This window comes from Stegastes partitus, unplaced genomic scaffold (assembly GCF_000690725.1).
Source record: "Stegastes partitus isolate 25-593 unplaced genomic scaffold, Stegastes_partitus-1.0.2 Scaffold996, whole genome shotgun sequence".
NCBI classification, from domain to species: Eukaryota; Metazoa; Chordata; class Actinopteri; family Pomacentridae; genus Stegastes; species Stegastes partitus.
The window spans coordinates 226,690-246,470 of record NW_007578727.1 but is presented as its reverse complement, the minus strand read 5'-3'; the positions used below and the strand labels follow the sequence as shown (position 1 = coordinate 246,470).

The 19,781-nt window shown below is 41.2% G+C and overlaps 3 protein-coding genes and 1 long non-coding RNA gene across 8 annotated transcripts in view; 1 reads left to right on the top strand and 3 right to left on the bottom strand.

The window, feature by feature from the left end:
• Positions 1–958: 958 nt before the first annotated feature.
• LOC103366938 (type-2 ice-structuring protein-like) lies at positions 959–4,206 on the bottom strand. Of its 2 annotated transcripts, none has more exons than XM_008294809.1 (6): positions 4,136–4,206; positions 3,017–3,089; positions 2,347–2,483; positions 2,147–2,281; positions 1,682–1,790; positions 959–1,094 (listed from the first exon to the last, which is right to left on the bottom strand). In XM_008294809.1, exons 2-6 carry the CDS (start codon positions 3,078–3,080, stop codon positions 1,027–1,029), a joined length of 513 nt encoding a protein of 170 aa, XP_008293031.1. In that variant the 5' UTR covers positions 3,081–3,089; positions 4,136–4,206; the 3' UTR covers positions 959–1,026. The 2 variants fall into 2 exon arrangements, with proteins under 2 accessions (XP_008293031.1, XP_008293030.1); XM_008294808.1 differs by lacking the exon at positions 4,136–4,206 and adding an exon at positions 3,673–3,853.
• A 1,869-nt stretch (positions 4,207–6,075) lies between these two features.
• Positions 6,076–13,383, top strand: LOC103366939 (cytolysin Src-1-like). Of its 4 annotated transcripts, none has more exons than XM_008294811.1 (3): positions 6,076–6,223; positions 12,790–12,868; positions 12,962–13,383. In XM_008294811.1, exons 2-3 carry the CDS (start codon positions 12,795–12,797, stop codon positions 13,380–13,382), a joined length of 495 nt encoding a protein of 164 aa, XP_008293033.1. In that variant the 5' UTR covers positions 6,076–6,223; positions 12,790–12,794; the 3' UTR covers position 13,383. The 4 variants fall into 4 exon arrangements, with proteins under 4 accessions (XP_008293033.1, XP_008293036.1, XP_008293034.1 ...); XM_008294814.1 differs by lacking the exons at positions 12,790–12,868; positions 12,962–13,383 and adding exons at positions 6,638–6,737; positions 6,831–7,532 and having other exon boundaries at positions 6,086–6,223; XM_008294812.1 differs by lacking the exons at positions 12,790–12,868; positions 12,962–13,383 and adding exons at positions 6,659–6,737; positions 6,831–7,532 and having other exon boundaries at positions 6,087–6,223.
• Positions 8,205–9,095, bottom strand: LOC103366940 (uncharacterized). The gene is made up of 2 exons (XR_520695.1): positions 9,023–9,095; positions 8,205–8,804 (listed from the first exon to the last, which is right to left on the bottom strand). It is a non-coding gene; the product is annotated as an uncharacterized LOC103366940 (long non-coding RNA).
• Positions 13,384–14,688: 1,305 nt separating the features above from the next.
• The window catches only part of LOC103366937 (uncharacterized), a 13,239-nt gene continuing 8,146 nt past the window's right edge, over positions 14,689–19,781 (bottom strand). The window contains exons 7-8 of the mRNA XM_008294807.1: positions 19,212–19,368; positions 14,689–18,154 (exon numbers count right to left, since the gene is read on the bottom strand). The gene's annotated coding sequence lies outside the window, so the exon portion shown is untranslated. The remainder of the gene's footprint in view (positions 18,155–19,211; positions 19,369–19,781) is intronic.

Here is a 19,781-nt window from a genome sequence, read left to right as displayed (position 1 = left end):
GCTCATCTTCAAAATCTATTTTTGTTTTCTGGTAGATGTCCATTGATATGAACTTTAATTATTACGAGAAACCAGCTCGTTAAGATCAACACAGTTTGGATCGGTTACAGAAACGGGGAAGAGATGCATTGCAGGAAATCTGAGAGCATGTGGGTGATTCTCTGGAACCTTCTCAACAAAGAAATTTAAAGCTGGATTAAACCACTTCCTGTTACAAGCTGATGGCAGCCTTTCGAATATTGTTGGTTTTAGAAAACAACTTCTGGGACATTTGGAGGAAGTGGAGACATTTCTAGAAGTTTGTAGTGAGGATGGGATATTCTGGACACTTTGTGGGACCTTTTTTTTTGTATGTTGGTTTAAACTGATGGCATTTTTTGTAAATTCGATTTTCTTATAATACAGTTTGAGGAAACGCGTATTAAAATGAGTGTCTGGTTCCCAAAGAACTATTGAAAAGGAAAAACATTTCTGGTCCATTTGTAAGAGGTGGACATTTAGTGAGGAATAGTTTGTGGGACATTTTTGAAAAACCTTCACACGTTTGTGGGAAATGAAGAAATACTGCTGGACATTGTGGAGAAATGAGAACCTTTTTCTGTAAAGGACATTTGATTTTTTGACTTTCTTTTGGATGCTTTGGTTTTTTTTCAAGCTGCCACTTTTGGATAAAACAAACAAACCTGGAAGAGATGTACTCTGAGGACATTTTCAATAAGGAAGGACATTTATATAAATGATGGAAGACATTTTTAGGTGAGAATGTTTTTTGAAAGACTATTGTACAAGGAAACTTAATGTTTTTGAAAGGGAAACATTTGTCTGTACTGATGAAGTTATGAGACTCAGACATGATGTAAAAAGTGTGAAATTTGGAGCCACCTTCAAGGGCCTGTAACCTGTAAGATGATTGTTTATGATCTATTTCAGGGTTTTCCCGCAGTCACATCTGAACATGTTGGTGCTCACTTGTTGTATTTATTGTGTTTTTAACTCTGAACTGATCAACTACATCAACACGTGACGTCACATCTTCCTGGAACAAATGTAGAACTTCTTTCCTGAGCAGACGGCGTTATTCCAGTATCCCCACTCTGAAATACACAAACGGAAGCGTTAGTCAGGTTTACGTAATCTGAGATTAGTTTTAACCAGAGTTTAAGTACATCTCAGTTGAGTAAATTCAAGTTTACTGATGTAAACAGTTCAATCAAGTCTGGTTATTAAAATAAATTAAATAATAAAAGAAAAAAACTTTGTTCAGCAGTTTGGCCAAATAACAGTAGATGAAAGAAAAGAGGCTGTGTGGATTTAAGGACTAAATTTACAGAATCTGACTCCAAAAACCAGTTGTTTTAAATATTGAACTTCCTGCAGTGAGTTTAAATTAAATCAGTTTAAAAATTGCAACAGTTAGGTTTAATCCTGAATTATAACATAAATCTGTAAAATTACCAAATGTTCTGGCATCATCACAACTTTGTGTTGTATTTTTAAAAAGAGAAATTTAAAAAAATTTTCTACAGTAAAAAGGGTTAAAAAAAAATACTGGTGACTTTACATGAACAAAACGTGATATTTGTTGTGAAAACAGAATATTTTCTACTTTATATTGGTATATTGAACTTAATTCCACCTGCAGATTAAACCTGCATGAAATAAGTTTGCACTTCCAACTTACTCTCGTAGTTCATCTCCACACATTCCTCACCAGCGACTTTGTCTGGCTGGAAAAACGCCCATCTATTGAACCTAAACGGAGTCCGGTCGGTCCACTGGAAGCTGTGCCACTGAGGGGAAACGGTCAAGATGTTCAAGTTCTGGTTACCGGGTTCTGACTGAGTGAAATGAGACATCTGTGGTTCCATAAGTTTGCTGCTGCAGCTGAACCGCCTGATGTTCTCACATCATTCGGTGACTGTTATTGTCACACAGGTGGTCCAGGATCAACATCCAGCTTCTACTTGGACCACCAAATCTGCCGGGTTAAGGTTAGCCAATCAAACTGCTTGCTTGGGATTAGCCTTAATGCATATCGACCAGCTGATGAGAAAGTTCCACGTAGGATGAACCTGTATTTCTGTAACTCTAAGATCCCTGAGAAGCAGCTTGTTCCTGCATCCAGTTGCTCATCTCTGAATCTTACCAGATATTTGCTCCTGCCACCGATCCAGAAGTGATCTCTGCTCTGATTGGCTCTGAAGGCCAAACACAGCACGTGGCTGTACTCGGTGGCGTCGTGCATCGACACCAGGTGACCTCTGAGGCGGCGGCAGTGGCTCTGAAACCAAAACCAAAACCAGTGAACATGAACGAGCCTCCAGCGTTCGGAGTGTTGGTTCTCACCTCTGCATCTGGGAACGTTCTTTTAGTCCGGAAGTACTTTGCACAGCGGTAAATGTCGATGCGGTACCAGCCGTCTCCACACGGCCGAGCTGGATAACGAGTTCTGCAGCTGGTTTGGACTCTCAGCGTCAAAGCATCTGTGGGAGTTTGGTCACTTTAACGCTGAACATGTCTGTCAGGTGTGAGTTTGGTGCAGCAGCGTGCTTCTGCAGCAGGGGGCGCTGTGCTCGTTATCACAGCGCCAACTACTGAAGTTTAAAACCCAGAGCTGGTGCAATGAACTGAGGATTGCAATATGAATCAAGCTTTATTAATTCAACATTAAAACCAGTTCTGATGTCTTCAGTCGAACGTCTGTCTTCAGAGTGGACCTCGTGACAAGATTCATCTTTATTTTACCTGCTAATGACCGAACTGTGCTCCCAAGTTCAAGCGCAGGACAGAAAGTAGTATTCTGGGAGGAGCAAAACTTTGAAACTACAGGCTCCTGGACAGAAAGTATTATGTAGTTGAAGTAAACCTTTAAAACCATAACTTCTTAGACACAATGCAGTATTTTGGACAGAATAAACCTATAAAACTGGGTGTGCAGGTGGTGCTGTGGGGAAAACGAGTCGCCGCCTCTGCTGCAGAAACTGGTTGTGCTGGTCTGAGACTGACTGGTTCTTACTGGTTGCAGCATCGTGGATTTGAAGCAGGAGCAGGAAAGCAGATACTAGCAAAGCTGGACGCATGTCGATCCACTGCAAAAAAAAAGATGAGATAAAACTCCAGAAGGAAACGCCTTTACCAGATGTTGCTCAGAAAATCAAATACATGACATTAGAATAAATGCAGTGCTTTGCAGAAATCAGTCAGATGTAAGTTTGATACACTGACACAGAATACATATTTCAAAAAGGCTAGCACAGAAAAAGTAAAGCGTAATACTGTCACTTATACTGAGGCTGTAAAGTGTCCAACATGATGATTAAATATTTCAAATTGAATGAAATATTACACATGAAACTAGAGTATTGCACATGAAATGAAATGTGACACTGATATCACAAAAAATACTGAGAAAAGTAAAATTGCAAATGATCCTGAGACGTGTTTTTACCAAAGGGGCCTCAAGGCAAAAATACTAAATGTAGAAAAGTTTGCATCACAAAGAGATGCAAAATGACCCCCAAGGGCTTCAAGGCAACAATAATAAATGAGGTTGTTTTTGTGATTCATGCCTTAAATTTGTCTCTTAAACCCTCTCCAAAGAAACAGGAAAACCCGAAATAAAACGGTTTAAAAACATCTATACTGAAGTGCAACAGGTCCTGATGTCCTCACCAGCAGTTTCACCATCTGTGTTTGTCTACAGGCTGTTGCTCATGAGATCTGGGTTCGCAATAAAAACACATCAGCCAGTTGGAGCTTCAGAGTCACGTGAAGGTGAAACAGCTGCTTCCACCTGGATGATTGAGAACCGACCGCCGTGTTCTCTGACTGCGGCTTCAGGTTTTGTTGAAGTTCACGCAAAGAAAACCCATCTGAAAGAAAACTAGTTAACTTGCGGAAAAAATATCTGCAACAATTTCAGCAACTGCGTGCTTCCATCATTTCTAAGCAAACAGACAAAGAGCTCGACAAACACTAAGCATCTCTCTTTAGAATTTAAACATTTCATCTTAGACTCAGGATCTGTTTTTCCTCATTTTGTAGACGAGATGAACCTGTTTCAATCAAAATAGCTGGTTAGTTCAACAGTTTTTAAACGTTCTTTCTGTTCTAATTGAACAGAAGCTGAACTCACCTGTGATGTCTGATGTTTGTCCTCCGTCAGGCTGGAACTAACTCCGAGTTTAACCTACAGATTAGAGAGAAGAGTGCAGTTTGCAGGAGGCGACGGTTTGTCCTCAGGCAGCAGGTCGGACCTGTTCAAGGCTCAGCTCAACATCAGCCGCAAAACAAACAGAAAATAGAGGAGAACCAGAGTGTCTGTTTCAATATGGTGGAGCAACAAAACAGCCACAAAGAGCTGCAAAATTAGTCAAACATCGACATAGAGCAAAATATTACATTAAAAAAAAAACAAGCATATTCTGCTGCGAGCTGCAAGGTGGCTCGGTGGTTACCATCGTTGCCTCGCAGCAAGAAGGTCGCCAGTTCGCGTCCTGGTTAGGACATCCAGGATCTTTCTGTGTGGAGTTTGCATGTTCTCCTCATGCAGCGTGGGTTCTCTCCGGGTTCTCTGGCTTCCTCCCACAAGATCCAAAAACATGCTGAGGTTCATTGGTGATTCTAAATTGTCTGTAGGTGTGAATGTGAGTGTGCTTGGTTGTCTGTCTCTAAGTGTAGCCCTGTGATAGACTGGTGACCTGTCCAGGGTGTCCCCTGCCTTCACCCTGAGTCAGCTGGGATAGACTCCAGCCCCTAGTGAGGATTGAGCGGTGTATAGATGATGGATGGATATTCTGCTGCTTTAATATAAAATAGGCACAATTTCTTGTGTTTTTAAAAAAATTATTTTCTAGCTCATACAATTGAATCCTCTGGACTCCAAGCAGTGGTTTTTGTTTCATTTTTCCTCACTCTGCTCAAAAAAGAGCCTCCACATTCTGTAGATATTTAACTATTTATACAAAGTGTCTCAGAAATGTTCCAGGACAAAAGATATATTTCAGATACAAACTACTAGTTTTCCCCTTAAAAGTAATCCTCCTGGAGTCTAACACACTTCCTCAGCCTTCTCTTCATGCCGCCATGTACTCCTGGAAGGATTCTTCAGGATTCTCCACAGCTCCATCGTCACAGCCATCTTGATGTCGTCCACGTCTTCTAAACGGGTCCCCTTGATGACCTCCTTGAGCTTGGGGAAGAGAAAAACATCCCACGGAGCCAGGTGGGGTGAGGAGGGAGGTTGCTCCAGCACGGCAATGTTCTTCTCAGCCAGGAACTGTGGGATGCTCAGGGCGTTGTGAGCAGGTTGTCATGGTGAAGCAGCCACGACTTGTCCTGCCACAACTCTCGCTTCTTCTCATGCATTGAACGAAGCAAACGTCGCAAGATCTCTTTGTAGACATGCTGGTTGATTATCTGGTCCTGTGGCAAGAACTGGCAGTGGACGATGCCCCTCACATCGAAGAATGCGATCAACATGACTTTGACTTTGGACTTTGACTGTCTTGCTCTCTTCGGCCTTGGCGACTCTTCCACTGAAGGCTTTGAAGGTGGAAAACTTGTAGTTTGTGGTTTGGGTTTGAAATTGTATATCTTTTGTGACACCAGTCCTTTTCTGACACACCCTGTATACCAACAAAACAATGACCACAGTCATACTTCAAAGCTGTGCAGAGACTATTCGACCAAGAAAAATGAATCTGGAGTTCTGGAACTGGTATTCATCGCACAAAAGTTTAATCTAAAGCAAGTCTGTGGGAACAGCTAGAAACTATTTGGAACTCGATAACAAAAGAGACGGTCGAAAAGTAAATAAAAACAAAGCCAACAAGAATACAAGCTGTTATCAAGGCCAAAGGAGGCAATAGAGAATATGAAGTTTTTGGTTACTATGTGTGAAAAACAAGAAACTTATTGTATTGTATTATAACTTACATAACTCATTTTTCCCCATATTGTCCCACAGGGGGCGCTCAACAGCTCTGTGAAGGGGAACACTGGTTTCCCAGAAATCAGAGGCTGCAAGGAAACAAGATTCCCCCTATAGTCATACTTTCAATACTTGAGCCATACTTTCACTTTCTGATGACTTGTTTGGTTTTGTTTACAGAAACAGCAGCTGCAGGGGCTCAGTGAGGTCTATAAATACGAGCTGCTCCGGTCACTCTGTGGATCCTTCACACTCATCAGTGCTGCTGCCTGAATTCATCTCATCACTGCTGTAAGTCTGATCTGATTCTGACTGCATGTTCATCATCTTCACTCATTAATTCAACTTTATTTTAATTGAATTATATGTATATATATATATTTAAGTAGATCACAGTTACATTTCTAAAATATGATTGAGTTCTGATATTTGCAAGATAGGGTTAGGGTTGATGAAAACAAGAATATACAACTTCATGTATCTGATGTGACTCGAGTGCCATCCACTGGTGACCAAACAAACTACAACAAAAATAGTAAGATTAGAAGAAAAACAACTCCTGTTCCGTGTATCAGCCTGTTCTCAGTAACTGTCAGGGTTAGGATAGTAATAGAGCTGCTTCTCGTCTTCTAGAAGACTTTTCCTCTGTACTCTGTAACAGCTCAGAGAGGACACTTCCACAGACACATCATGTTCTGTGATCAGTCTCTGTTCTGTTGTTTCCAGACATCATGGGTTCTGCTGAGTCTCGCGAGTGCGTTGTTAAAATAACGAATAAGTCCAAGTACACCCTGAGCCGGCCCCGGTACTGTACTGCCAGCTTTCACATCCATCATCAGAAACATTTGCATTCATGGTGTTGGTGCTTTTATTCACTGTTCCTCTTTCTGCTGTCCAGTGTGTACGTCTACCACGGATACTACGACGCTGCGCTGCCTCCAACGCTCAGCCGCGGTGACTCCGGCCAAGCTTTGTTCAAAAAGACGGCTCACCGAGCCACCGGAGCTGTCGGAGTCTTCACCTACGAACTCGACGCTGACTGTGCAGACAAAGATGTGAGGAAGGTAGCTGTCATGTTCTCTGTTCCCTTCGACTTCAACTTTTACGAAAACTGGTTTGCAGTGGGAGTCTTTGACAAATTAAGAAACTGTGACCACCATCTGTATGAAGAGATGTATTACTACACTCAGAGCCGCTTCGTCAGAGGCAGCGCCAACGGTGAACGTCTGACCCACAGTGACGACGATGTCAACATCTCAGCCACCATGACTGACACCTACCAGCCGACACTGGTGGTGGAGCTCAGCTGAAGACTGTCAGCTAGTTGTAGAAGCTGCTGTCTCAGTGTTAAATATGTTCCACAGATGGAGTTGGCATCACTTTATCTGCTTTTCGTTCTTAAAGTCAGCTGTTTGTTTTATCTTTAGTTAAACCCCACTACTGACACTATCCTTCTTTGAGCTCCACTCCCCTCCTGGCTCTCCAGCTGCTACATGTTCTTTAACCAGAGTGCTTCAGTAGAATATGGGCCTGATCAACGATCAATAAACATGATCATGATCTGATTGTCTGCTGGATAATAAACACACGTCTGACTGGACCTCAGCTGCCTCTGTGCTTCATTCACTGTAGTGTTGTGGTCAAGATCACCAAAACTGAGACACAAGTCACAACCGACACCGGGGTGTACCGAGACTGAGACAAGTCCAGGACCAAGATTTCGAGGGTCTATACTGGGTCATGGCCAGTCCATGACTACACGCTCAGAATAAAATGCAGAACAAGTAGATCATTGTGTTTCACCACTTTAAACTGTACAGAACAGTAGTGATGGGATGAATCCAGGCAGAATTACTGATCGGTATGAAGGATCCTCACAGTCCACCGACCAGAGCAGCTTATGGAGCTCATGAAGAATTTCTGTGTTTCTTGTTTAGTTTTTTTCCCTCCATTAATCTTAAAGCTGCGTCTGAAGTGAAAGTATAAAGTTATAACTGCAATCAAAGCTCACAGCCTTCATTTTGTTTTCTGGGTACAAACACACAAACAAAAACCACTGAAACTAAATAAAACCTATGAAATAATGAAAGCATTACAAACACAGTGCTCCAGATCATCAGATGATAAATCAAAGTCATATTATAGTCAAACTGGATCAAAACCAGAAAAAAATGGAAAATGTGTGTTTATTCTGAATTTGAAACCTCAGTGAAATCAAACAGATTTCATTTTTGATTATGTTTTAATAGAATTGAATTGACTGAGTGCAAACATGTTTTGAGATGTTTATTATAAACTGCTCAACAGAAATGCAAAAAGTACAGAGAAAAAGAGTTTTGAGGAAACACTGACCTGTCCAGCATCAGGTTCATCATTCATTCATTAAACAAACAGAAGTTTGGTTCAATCCCTGGAAACACTGAGCAGGATAAGATCAGCAGCAGGAGGTGGAAGGGTGAAGTAAAGGTTTCCTGTCAGTCTCCTGATTTCTGGAAAACCAGCATCTCCAGTGTTACAGCCAAGCCTCGGGGAAACCCGGACGCAGCCTGTGGTGCCGCCCACAATCCTCAGACAGGCCTCTGATCCACTGGGAAGAATGCAGGGATGTTTTCAAGTTGTGTTGCCTGGACAAGCATCTATAATAAAGAAGGGCCATATTGAGCCTATAGACATCTCTGTGGCTTCTCGGGGCTCCAATAAGATGATTACTCTGATAAAGAATCTGGAAGTGTATGGTTTGGATCTTGCGGTCGTAGCTGCTGCTTTGCAGCACAGAGTTCAGGCCAGCTCTGTCTTCCAAACAATCCCAGGAGCCAAGGACAAAGTCCCGGTCCAGATCCAAAGTAACCAGATTCATCAAGTTGGCTGCCTCCTAAACATGGAAAAAATGTCTTTATCCTGAATTGGAAACTCCAGTGAAATCAAACCAAAATCAAACTCCTAAACAAGAAACGGGTGAAAACATTGTGAAACAAAAGGGATGCTCTCTCTAAACCAGTGCTAGTTGTACAGCTGGTTTTTCAGAATACACTGGTTTAATAATCCAAAACAAAAAAACAAGCTCTCTCTCACAGAAACACGAGCACTCACCTAATCATACGAAAGCTCAGAACATGTTGGCTTGTCCCTAGAACGTGGCAAGGCTGGAGGAGAAGGGAAGAAGGACGTGGCTCCTTGGTTTAACCCCTTCAGACCTGATTTGTTTTCCTCTGAGCAAAAAATGTTTTCTATTAAGTTGACCTTTACTCTTCTTCAATATAAAAATTCAGGGGGAAAAATACATTTTTGCCAAGTCCATTTTTATTGGTATTTTTAAGTGTCTATTACAATTTTTAACATGCTTTTTAACATAGAAGGCCACATGTAACAATTTCCCTGAGGTACCCTACCAATGGGATCAATAAAGTTCTATCTAATCCATCTAATCTCAGCTAATGTAGGAACTGATCCCAAAAACAATTGGAACAGACATCACCTTGTGGACACTTTAAGTTTACAAACAACGTACAAAAAGACATCTCAACTTTTTTTCCCTCACTGTCTGACATTAAATCAGACTAAACGTTTCCTGTTTCATGTCATTCATGTTTCATAATTGTTTAATTGTATTTTTTTATATTTTGTACATAAAATAAACCTATATAGAATATATTCTAACTGACATAAAATATACATATATATTTAGATAGATCACAGTTCTATTTCTATAAATATGATTGTGTTCTGATATTTGCAAGATACATCGTTGATGAAAAAAGGAATAATACAGCTTCAAGTATTTGATGTGACTTGAGTGCCATCCAGTGGTGACCAAACAAACTACAACAAAAATAGTAAGATTAGAAGAAAACAGCTCCTGTTCCGTGTATCAGCCTGTTCTCAGTAACGCAGTGTTTCCTCTTCATTCATTTAGGGGCGGCGGGTCGCTATTCCTAAATCCTTGCCGCCGCTCCTTCAAATATTCATTCATTCATTTATTGTTGCAAATACACCACTGCAGCATGTCTCCACCTTCACAGCAGAGTCCTGCACTGGGTCGGTGCTCGAGTACGAAGGTAAAGTACAGAAAAACATCTTGCTCAGTATCTACTCTTTGGGAAGTTAATACCACGTTAATTAGAATAGAATAGCATAGAATAGAATATACTTTATTTATGCCAGACCTGGGAAATTATTATAAACAGCAGCATCCAAAAACACAGAAGTACAAAAAAATAACAATAATGAAGTAATATGCATTCAGTGTCCGCACACTGGCGAAATGTGGGGAGAGTGGTAGAGAGCGATGTATGATTAAAGTCTCCTGAGATGACGATCAGAGACTGAGGCTGTGATGTTTGCAGCTGGGACACTGAGCTATGGACGAGTTCACAGGCTGCAGCAGCATCAGCCGAGGGGGAGAGATGCAAATTGCAATCTCCAGGATGTGCGAAAAACTCCCTCGGCAGGTGAAACGGCCGCAAACCAACCACCAGCAGGTCAACATCCTTCGCGCAGCGCCGCTCTTTAACGCTAACGTGCCCAGCATTACACCATCTCTCATTCACATGCATGGCGAGTACCCCGCCTTTCTTCTCACCGCTCTCCCTCCAGCTCCGGTCCGCTCTGACCAGGTGAAATCCGTCCAAAGTTACGAGCAAGTCTGGAGTGAGTTCGTTGAGCCATGACTCCATGAACAACATGAGGCTGCACTCCCGATACTCCCGCTGCAGCCGCGTCAGTGCTGTTAGCTGTTAGCCGTTAGCTCTTCCATGCCGTTAGATAGAGACTTCACGTTTCCATGATGGACGGACGGCCTGCTTGTAGCGTCTCCTCTCCTCCCGACGCTTCACTCCTGCCCTGTATCCCCTCTTCCTCCAGCTCACTGGGGATGTCCGGTTTCTCCCAAGACGGTGGCTTGGCCTGGCTCAGAGCCAACAGCTATTCCCCAGTGTCAAACAATAAAGCCATGGCTCAAAGGCTCAACGGCTCGCCAGACGTGAACTCCAAAAACTCCAAGAACAGACGAACAAAAACGCCATCTGCATCTCCACTGTTCCCGCACAGATGTGGTAGAGCTGTGTGAAATTAAAATATTAAAAATATAGAAGAAAAATCAAATGAAAAACATAGCAATAATAATAATAATAATATTACTGGCGAGTACTAAGGTAAACTACAGATAACTATCTTGCTCAGTATCTACTCTTTGGGGGTTAATGTGACGTCAATTACTCGCGACAACTACGGTAAACGACAGATAACTATCTTGCTCAATATCTACTCTTTGGGGTTAATATGACGTCAATTACTCGCGACTACTACGGTAAACGACAGATAATTATCTTGCTCAGTATCTACTCTTTGGAGGTTAATGTGACGTCAATTACTCGCGACAACTAACGTTAACTACAGATAACTATCTTGCTCAGTATCTACTCTTTGGGATTAATATGGCGTCAATTACTCGCGACTACTAAGGTAAAATACAATAACTATCTTGTTGATTCTCTAATCTTTGGGAGGTTAATGCGACGTTAATTACTCGCGAGAGCGCGGCCTTGAAAGTGACATCCCGTCCAGCACCAGGCTCCAGGTCGTCTTGGAGAGTAGGGCAGCGACTTACCAGAGGAAAAGTAAACTTATTAACTTAAGATAACTCAGAATAGATTTTACAAAATAAATAGGCATTCGCAAAACATTGATGTCCAGCTAACGTTAAGGTAAGATATCGGTAGCTTAAGTTAATTGGGCCCGCGGCCAACTCAGTGTCTCTACGTGAGTAAACTAACAGATAGCATTAAGCTAACATCTACACCCATGATGGAACTGCTGACTGCATCTTCAGATGAACCTGTTCAAACATTTCTCTAAGAAGAGAAAGACACCTGATGGAGATGACGCTAGCCAGGTAGCATTAGCCTTTTACTGACTCATAAATGATGATGGTCAGGTAAAAAATAGTGATCACACCGTAATCAGATGTGATGTGAGTGTAAATGATCTAATGTTAATGTTTAATGTACAAGACCAGTAACATTAGACAGGGAGGAGCAGTGGAACAAAGTGGAGGAGAGCAGAGTGGAGGAGCAGGAGAGAGATGAGAGTAGAGGAGGAGAACCTAAAGGGGAGCTCAGGCTTCAGGATGAGACCCTACATGGGTTGAAAGAAACAGTCGGTTCCACTCAAGGCTCGACCACACTGATAATGGGGAGTGTCCATGAACCTTTTTTCCGTTCTTATTTTTTTGCATAATATACATGCAAATATTTCTGTTAAATAAGTAAAAAACTAAATAAATTCAGTGTATTTCCATTGTTAGAGCAGTGATCAATAATGTCACTGTACTCTGTCCTGGTAGGAATGTTCTGAATCAGGCTGCAGGGGATCAGCTGCAGCCTGGATGCTGCTGAGCCTCTCTGAGAATTTCCCTGCAACAGAACCTCAGAGCGCTTCCATGAAAAACCCAGAAAAATTCATTGTTCTGAGCCTGGGTGCAAACTTTGCCACTGATTCTACAGCCCCATCAAGAAACTATTATTTATTGTTTTCATTGATTTAATTAGATTTTATTTTATTTTTAAATTTACATTCAGCCTTTAAAAAGACATTTTTAACTGGCCATTCAATTAATAGGTTGTAAAAGTGAAATCTGCAGTCAAATGTCATTTGTTTCCGTCGCCACGGCTCCTGGAGAGCCTGCTGCGCCCGCTGGAATACATCCTGGAGGAAACACTGTAATGGTCAGGGTTAGGATAGTAATAGAGCTGCTTCCCATCTTCTAGAAGACTTTTCCTCTGTACTCTGTAACAGCTCAGAGAGGACACTTCCACAGACACATCACGTTCTGTGATCAGTCTCTGTTCTGTTGTTTCCAGACATCATGGGTTCTGCTGAGTCTCGCGAGTGCGTCGTTAAAATAACGAATAAGTCCAAGTACACCCTGAGCCGGCCCTGGTACTGTACTGCCAGCTTTCACATCCATCATCAGAAACATTTGCATTCATGGTGTTGGTGCTTTTATTCACTGTTCCTCTTTCTGCTGTCCAGTGTGTACGTCTACCACGGATACTACGACGCTGCGCTGCCTCCAACGCTCAGCCGCGGTGACTCCGGCCAAGCTTTGTTCAAAAAGACGGCTCACCGAGCCACCGGAGCTGTCGGAGTCTTCACCTACGAACTCGACGCTGACTGTGCAGACAAAGATGTGAGGAAGGTAGCTGTCATGTTCTCTGTTCCCTTCGACTTCAACTTTTACGAAAACTGGTTTGCAGTGGGAGTCTTTGACAAATTAAGAAACTGTGACCACCATCTGTATGAAGAGATGTATTACTACACTCAGAGCCGCTTCGTCAGAGGCAGCGCCAACGGTGAACGTCTGACCCACAGTGACGACGATGTCAACATCTCAGCCACCATGACTGACACCTACCAGCCGACACTGGCGGTCTCAAAGGTGTGTCTGAAGTAAATATATAAATAAATAAATAAATTTATTATTATTATGATGGGAGGCGGATCTCTGAGATTTCACTCCCAGAAGTTGTCTGCTGCCTCCTACTGAATGAACAACAATCTTCAATGTAAACTTAGATAATCTGTTACCCATGATGCAACCTTTTCTGTTGGCTGTGTACAGGTTGCCAGGGTGCTCTCTCTCTTCTTTCTCTCTCTCTTTCTGTCTCCTTATAATCTGTCTTTCTATGTGCTGGTGCTACATTACAAAAGGACCAGCATAGAAACAGAAGCGCTGGAGCTGACAGTCACCAACATTCACCTATTTGTCACCTCCGCTGTGGTTTCCTGTAGGATTTATTCCTGTGTTAGCTGAAGTAATACCAGCTCTAGTATTTGATATTTCTATGCTCTTAAAAAAATGCCAAACATGTGAGTTAAAAGCCAAAATGAAAAGTCATCTGTAAAATAGAAATGGATTGATTTGTGTTTTCATTGCTTTTAATACAAGTTATGCTGTTTTTACAGTGTTCTGTCTTTCTTGAGGTGATCTATTTTTTGTGCTTTGTGTTTTATTAAATTACTTTCAGTTGCCTCATGAGATTTTGAGCGTTTCCCTTTTTAAAACCTCTTTCTATCAAGTGAAAATTCAAATAATCTTGTTCTTAAAATAGGAATTCCTACAAAGCTAAAATGCTTAAAATGGGGTGTTTTCCTTATTTTTGTCTTGTAATTATCTATTAAATTGAACTGTAAAATGCACAGAGAAAATCTGTATTTATTGATTTTACAAACAGAAAACTCTGTATTTTTACATTCATAACTAGTACTTTAACAACACTGTCTAATCAATCAATTCTTGTAAAGCTATAATACTTTGTTACACCAGATTTGTTTGGAGGGAAAAAAGATCATTTTATTGTAATTTACAGATACATTCTTTTAATGTGAAAAGACAGAATAATCTGTATTTTCTTTGTAAATGTCTGCAAGAAATTCTCTTAAAGTACAGATTTTCACTTTTCCTTTTGTCTTTAACATTTTTAAACACTGTACTGTTTAGAAGTGGTATAATCCTGTTATAAAGAGGTTATCTCTTGTCATGGAAACAGAAAAAAAAATCTATTCCTAGAAATTTTCTGTAAATGTTTTTACAGTGCACAATTTAAAATTTTTTTTTTTTTTTTAACGATTTTTTTTAGTTTTTTAACAGTGCAATCTGTGTGCCTTGATGAGTTTTCTTTGACACAATCAAGAAGGTTTCTGAGATCTTGGTGTTGGTTTTATTCTCACCCCATAAAGAAGTCAGTCAGACACAGCAGTGGCAGTGAAAGTGAAGTTTTATTACTTCTTATTACTACAGGACAGAAGCTGGAAGCAGGAAAAGCTCGTTGCTGGTTTAAACTCTGTCCAATTGGATCACGGTGAGGCAGGAGGAGATCAGCATGTCAACATTTACAGAAATCACATCATTCTGATTTTACATCCACAGATTTTAGAAACAGATGGGTCCACGTCATGTCCTTGAATTAACTCTGAGTTTCTTTCTCAGGAGAAATTTCCCACACAAGTGCATTAAGTTTTTAAATGCAAAGAAAATAATCCCTCCTGTCTCAGGACAAAGGCTCTGTTGCTTTGCAGTTTGCGTTACAGCTCAGCTCCACCTTATAACTGATGATGCATTAACTTCATTCGTCTGTATGCAGACGATGCTGCTGCTTATATGTCCAAATTTTCTGTGATACAAATTGAACACGTGATTTTAAGAGCCCACATTCTGCTGCAGAGATCTTGAGAACAAGCATGTGTTTTTGACCATTACAGGGGGTAAACATATTCTAGTCTAAAACCCCAAAATACAGTTATAAAGCTGTAAATGTGCAGAATATGGGCCCACAAATACCTAAACAGGATTGATTAATCTTTTCTGATTAACTGATTATTTGTTTGGTCTGTGAAATATCCAAAAACTGTGACAGATGTGAGTTTGCTGGAGTCTGAGGTGAAGTAAATCTATATCGACTATAATATTTGACAGGCATGATCAGCAAATCCACAGATTTGAAAACTGTCAGGTTTTGGCACAAGTGATTAAAGATGAATAAAATAGTTACTGAATGATTTTCTGTTTGTCCACTAATCAGTGAAATGACTAGTTGTAGCAGTTTCACTCTGTTTTACCCAAATTAATTCATCAGTTTTGTTTCAGCTTTGAACAAGTAATATTTTCAGCTAAATATAGTCTTTAATATGTAATCATGATTAATAGTTTTCAGTTAAGTGATTATTTGTTTGATATGTAAAACATCAAAAAACGGAAAAAGATGTTGGTTTGCTGGAGTCCAAAGTGGCCTCATCATGTCTTATGTTGTCAAGCAACAGTCCCAAAACCTAATATCAGGCTCAAATGATTAACGATTGCTAAAATAATTGCTGATTAATTTTCTTTTGATCTACTACTGGTGTGCACATGGTGTAGGTGTGTTTATTTCTGATGGACTCAGGTCATCTCTACGTCGTCCTTACATGGACCTGGACATTACAAACTGTATTCTACTGCTGTTGTTCTTAAGTTTATACATCATCAGTTGCAGAAATATTAATGTTAAGCTAAAACAAAAAAAGGTGCCCGGAGACCTCCGAATTTTCCACTGCAGGAACTTGTTTTAGTTGTGAGGAATTGTTCTTGTCTCTGTTTCCTCTGTCGGATCAATGCTTCATGTTACTGACCAGAACAATCAATAGCTGCTGGACAGAACTCCAGTTCTATGAAGGAAACAAAACAATGGAGGTTTGTTGGGTACCCTGCAAGAGGTACTTTCCCTCCCCGAAAACAGTCCTGAAAAAGGTTCTACATGGGTGGTTGAAAGGTTCAGAAAGGTTCTGAATGGCTCATTTTAGGAGCCACCCTAAAACAAGCCTAAATAAGAATGTAAAAGGGTGGATCTTGTGATCAGACTCTATAGGGATACATGCAGGGATATAGGGATCGGGCAGTCAGAACAAATGTTCCGTCCAACCTAAAACGAGCCTGACAGAGGCTCTAAAAGGGCAATTCATAAAGGTTCATATAAGGCCCTGAAACAGGTTTAAAAGAGAAAATTCCTGCAGTGACAAAGGGTTTTGGCACTCTAAAAGAGGTTTCTGCAGTGGAAAAGGGCCTTAAGACACCTGACTGCATCAGACTCGAGGCATATGCCGTCTCCTGTTATCCACCACTTGTAGCCATGTCTCTTGTAAGTATCTCTTGTAATCTTCTAAGCTGCTCTCACAGTGTTGGCCGTAGTATGGCATGTTACAGTGACAGATTCCCATTTTAGTGCCCTTCACCAGCTCACAGCGGCCTCTTTGGTTGCCTCCACAGTAGAGCTTGGCACAAGGATTTTTGTTGCGTATTTCTTCGTCACTTTTAACCAGAACAGTGAACTTGCCACCTCGCACACCTATAGATTTCTTGCAGTTCCCTTCATAAATGTATGGAGTCTTGGCTGGGTATCTGGTATTGATGTAGACGAAGTCAGATTCTATTTTGCCGTTAAAGCTGTCGTGAGGTTCTCCTTTGTAGGCGTGAACTACTGTGTAAGTCTCAGACACTGGAATATTTGACTCCACATATTGTCTACACTTACTGAGTTTGTCTGCCACTTGATAGCAGACAGGTGGCTTTGGAAAGCACCTCCTAATGGCATCTGAGACTTGGTTAAACATGGTATGTTTGCCCTTCACCTGTCTGGCTACAGCTACGCTAACGCCTTTTCTGTCAACATAAATATAGAAATCGGTCAAGGTGTGTTTGTTCCGGGTTTCAAGTATTTTATGCCCTGAATTTTTGGTGATGTATGCGACAACCATCCAGTCGAACCTGTCGTAGGTTTTCTCCAGAAAAGCTAGCACTTCGTTTGCCAGGTCTTGACGGTTTTTGGTTGTGGTGTTGTCAATGAGTGCTTCGATGTCCTTTCTAACATACCCCTCACTGTTTTCCATGCAGGCCCTCTGGACCTTGAACATGACATTAGCTGCGTCGTATGCGGTCTCAGCTGCTTTTTCAATCAAAGCAGGATTGTCTAATCGCTTTTGTTTGTAGTAGAACTGATTCATGGTGTTGCCCTTGCAGATAAGTTGATTAATGAACACAGTGTATTCTCGGATCTCCCTGTCATGACATTTAACATGTTCAGCCAGCATGTCTCCCAGGTTATAAATGAAGGTCGTCCCTTTAGCTGTCAGCAGTGTGCGTAATTTGCCAGTGGCGTCCAGGGTCTTTGAGTAGTTGTTGATAAACTCATCGACTTGTCTCTTCCTTTCACTGCCATCTCTTGCCAGCAGCAGAGCACGTGCCAGCGTTAAGAAATTGTCCCAGGCCTGGGTTATTTTCAACTCAGGTTTGTGGTAAGCTCCGGCCGCCCAGTTGTCCCATTTAGTCTCTACGTGATACTCTTCCATCTTGGATTTGAGGATGTCTAATTCAGATATGATGGCACTAAGTATTGGCTTGTTATTGACGTTGTTGTTTACTACCGACACTCCCACCAGTGTCGCGGTGGTCACGGCACTGATCAGTGGGCCCCAACCTGGAATCAACCCCAGAAAGGGGACCAGTGTGAACCTGAGCTCATTAATGCTGTTAAGGATGAACTTGCCCACTGCTTTAACACCTTCTTTGGGTTTGTTGATTTTCTGTGAAGAATCTCTGGACAGCTGGTTCCGGGCTGGCGGCCGGGAGACGGTAGAGATGAGGAGGGAGGATGACATCAAGAGCAGGAACAGCGAACCGGCGGACGCCATGACCTGCAACACACAACGGCACAAACTCTGGCATGTTAATTATTTTTTCCTTACGAACAAGCAGCAACCTGCAGAGCTAAAAACGTAAAGCCAATAATGAAGTACGGCAGAAATAGACATATTTTCAGCCTGCTGCAAACATGGTTTTGGTCTCTATAGTGGATTTCTCCATTCATGACAACTACATTTCATCCATTTGTATCAGGGAAAGGCTCAAACATCATTAAATAATATGGGCATGTTAGATCGTTACTCAGCTTGTTGCCCGTCAGCTTGTTGCGCTGTTAGATCGTAACCTGTTAGCTTTTTAGACCATTACCATATTCGTCTGATAGTTTATTAACCTGTTAGCTTTTCAGTCATTTAACTTGTTAGACTGTTTTAACCTGCTAGAAAAAACGCAAAAAAGTTAAAGTTAAAGCGTTTTTAACATTGCACACTGTGAACTGTAAATCTGCCAGAAAAAATACATGAAAAATTGTTCATTGAAAAGACTGTTAAAGGACAGTTACTGTACGTCCCTCAAAGACAATATATAGTTACTATTATTGACTTACTCATTCACTTACTGCAGCTTAATGAAAAATAAAATGAATAAACATTAAAGTAGAACTTCTCCAACAGTAGTTGCTGAGGTTAACTGGTGATTCTAAATTGTCTGTAGGTGATGGATGATAATGGATGGATGAATAACAATGGATTTTGATGTGAAAAAAACATGCTTTTATTCTTTCTAAAGGAAAAGGGAAATGGAGGGATTGTTTACTTGAAAAGGATTTTATTTTATGTCATTTATTTATTTACATTTGATTCAGCTTTCACTTTAATTTGAGTTTTTTTGTTTTTTTTTTAATACAGAAAAAAGTAAAATAAATATGAAACCTGACATAAAAATCCAGTTCTTTTTTTTCTTCCAGTGAATGACATGATGCAGCAGGTGGGTGAGTCGCTGTGGCTTGTTCTGCTGTAGCAGCATTTTAACTTATGTTGGGCCAAAGTGTCCCCAGAATGAATTAATGCCATGAAAAATGTAAAAACTAAGAGAGTTTGAACGACAGACCTGAAGATGGAGAAACAAGGAGCTCTGCCGGTTGGTCGGCTGGTCGGCTGGTTGGTTTGTTGCTGGATATGTCGTCTGCAGGTTGAGCAGAAGAAGCTCAGATCTCTGCGCTCGGTGGAGTTTATGAACTTCTTTGGCCACGCCTCCTCAACAGCTGCTGCAGTTTGACCAGAAAGAGCTGCAGCGAATTAAAATGTCGCCTTTTAAGGTAAAACAGAAGATGAGGATGCAGGACTGAAGCCATCTGACGTCACCTTATGTCGTATTTAAATATGTAAATGAGCTGTGACCACAGGAAATCTGAACTGTTCCGTACAAACTTGTGCTGCGTTCTGTCTTCTTTGGTTGTTTTGTGTGTCTTTATGGGCTTTTCTTTTTCTTTTTGTGGTCATTTGTTGTGTGCTTGAGGACACTTGTTCTTCATGTTTTTAGGAATAAAATGTTGATTAAAGCAGGCTGTGAGTGAAATCTGAATAAATCTTGAGAATTCAAATAGTAGAGTTCACGTGGGGCTGCAGGGTGGCGCAGTTGGTAGCACTGTTGCCTCGCAGCAAGAAGGTTGCCGGTTCT

Bases quoted from the DNA above. Each gene is read 5' to 3' on its own strand.
- LOC103366939 (XM_008294811.1), top strand. From the start codon at position 12,795: ATGGGTTCTGCTGAGTCTCGCGAGTGCGTCGTTAAAATAACGAATAAG. The intron at 12,869-12,961 runs GTACTGTACTGC...TCTGCTGTCCAG, and splicing joins TACACCCTGAGCCGGCCCTG to TGTGTACGTCTACCACGGAT.
- LOC103366938 (XM_008294808.1), bottom strand. The intron at 1,791-2,146 runs GTAAGATTCAGA...GTTTCCCCTCAG, and splicing joins GTGGCAGGAGCAAATATCTG to TGGCACAGCTTCCAGTGGAC. The intron at 1,095-1,681 runs GTAAGTTGGAAG...TGTGTATTTCAG, and splicing joins TGTGGAGATGAACTACGAGA to AGTGGGGATACTGGAATAAC.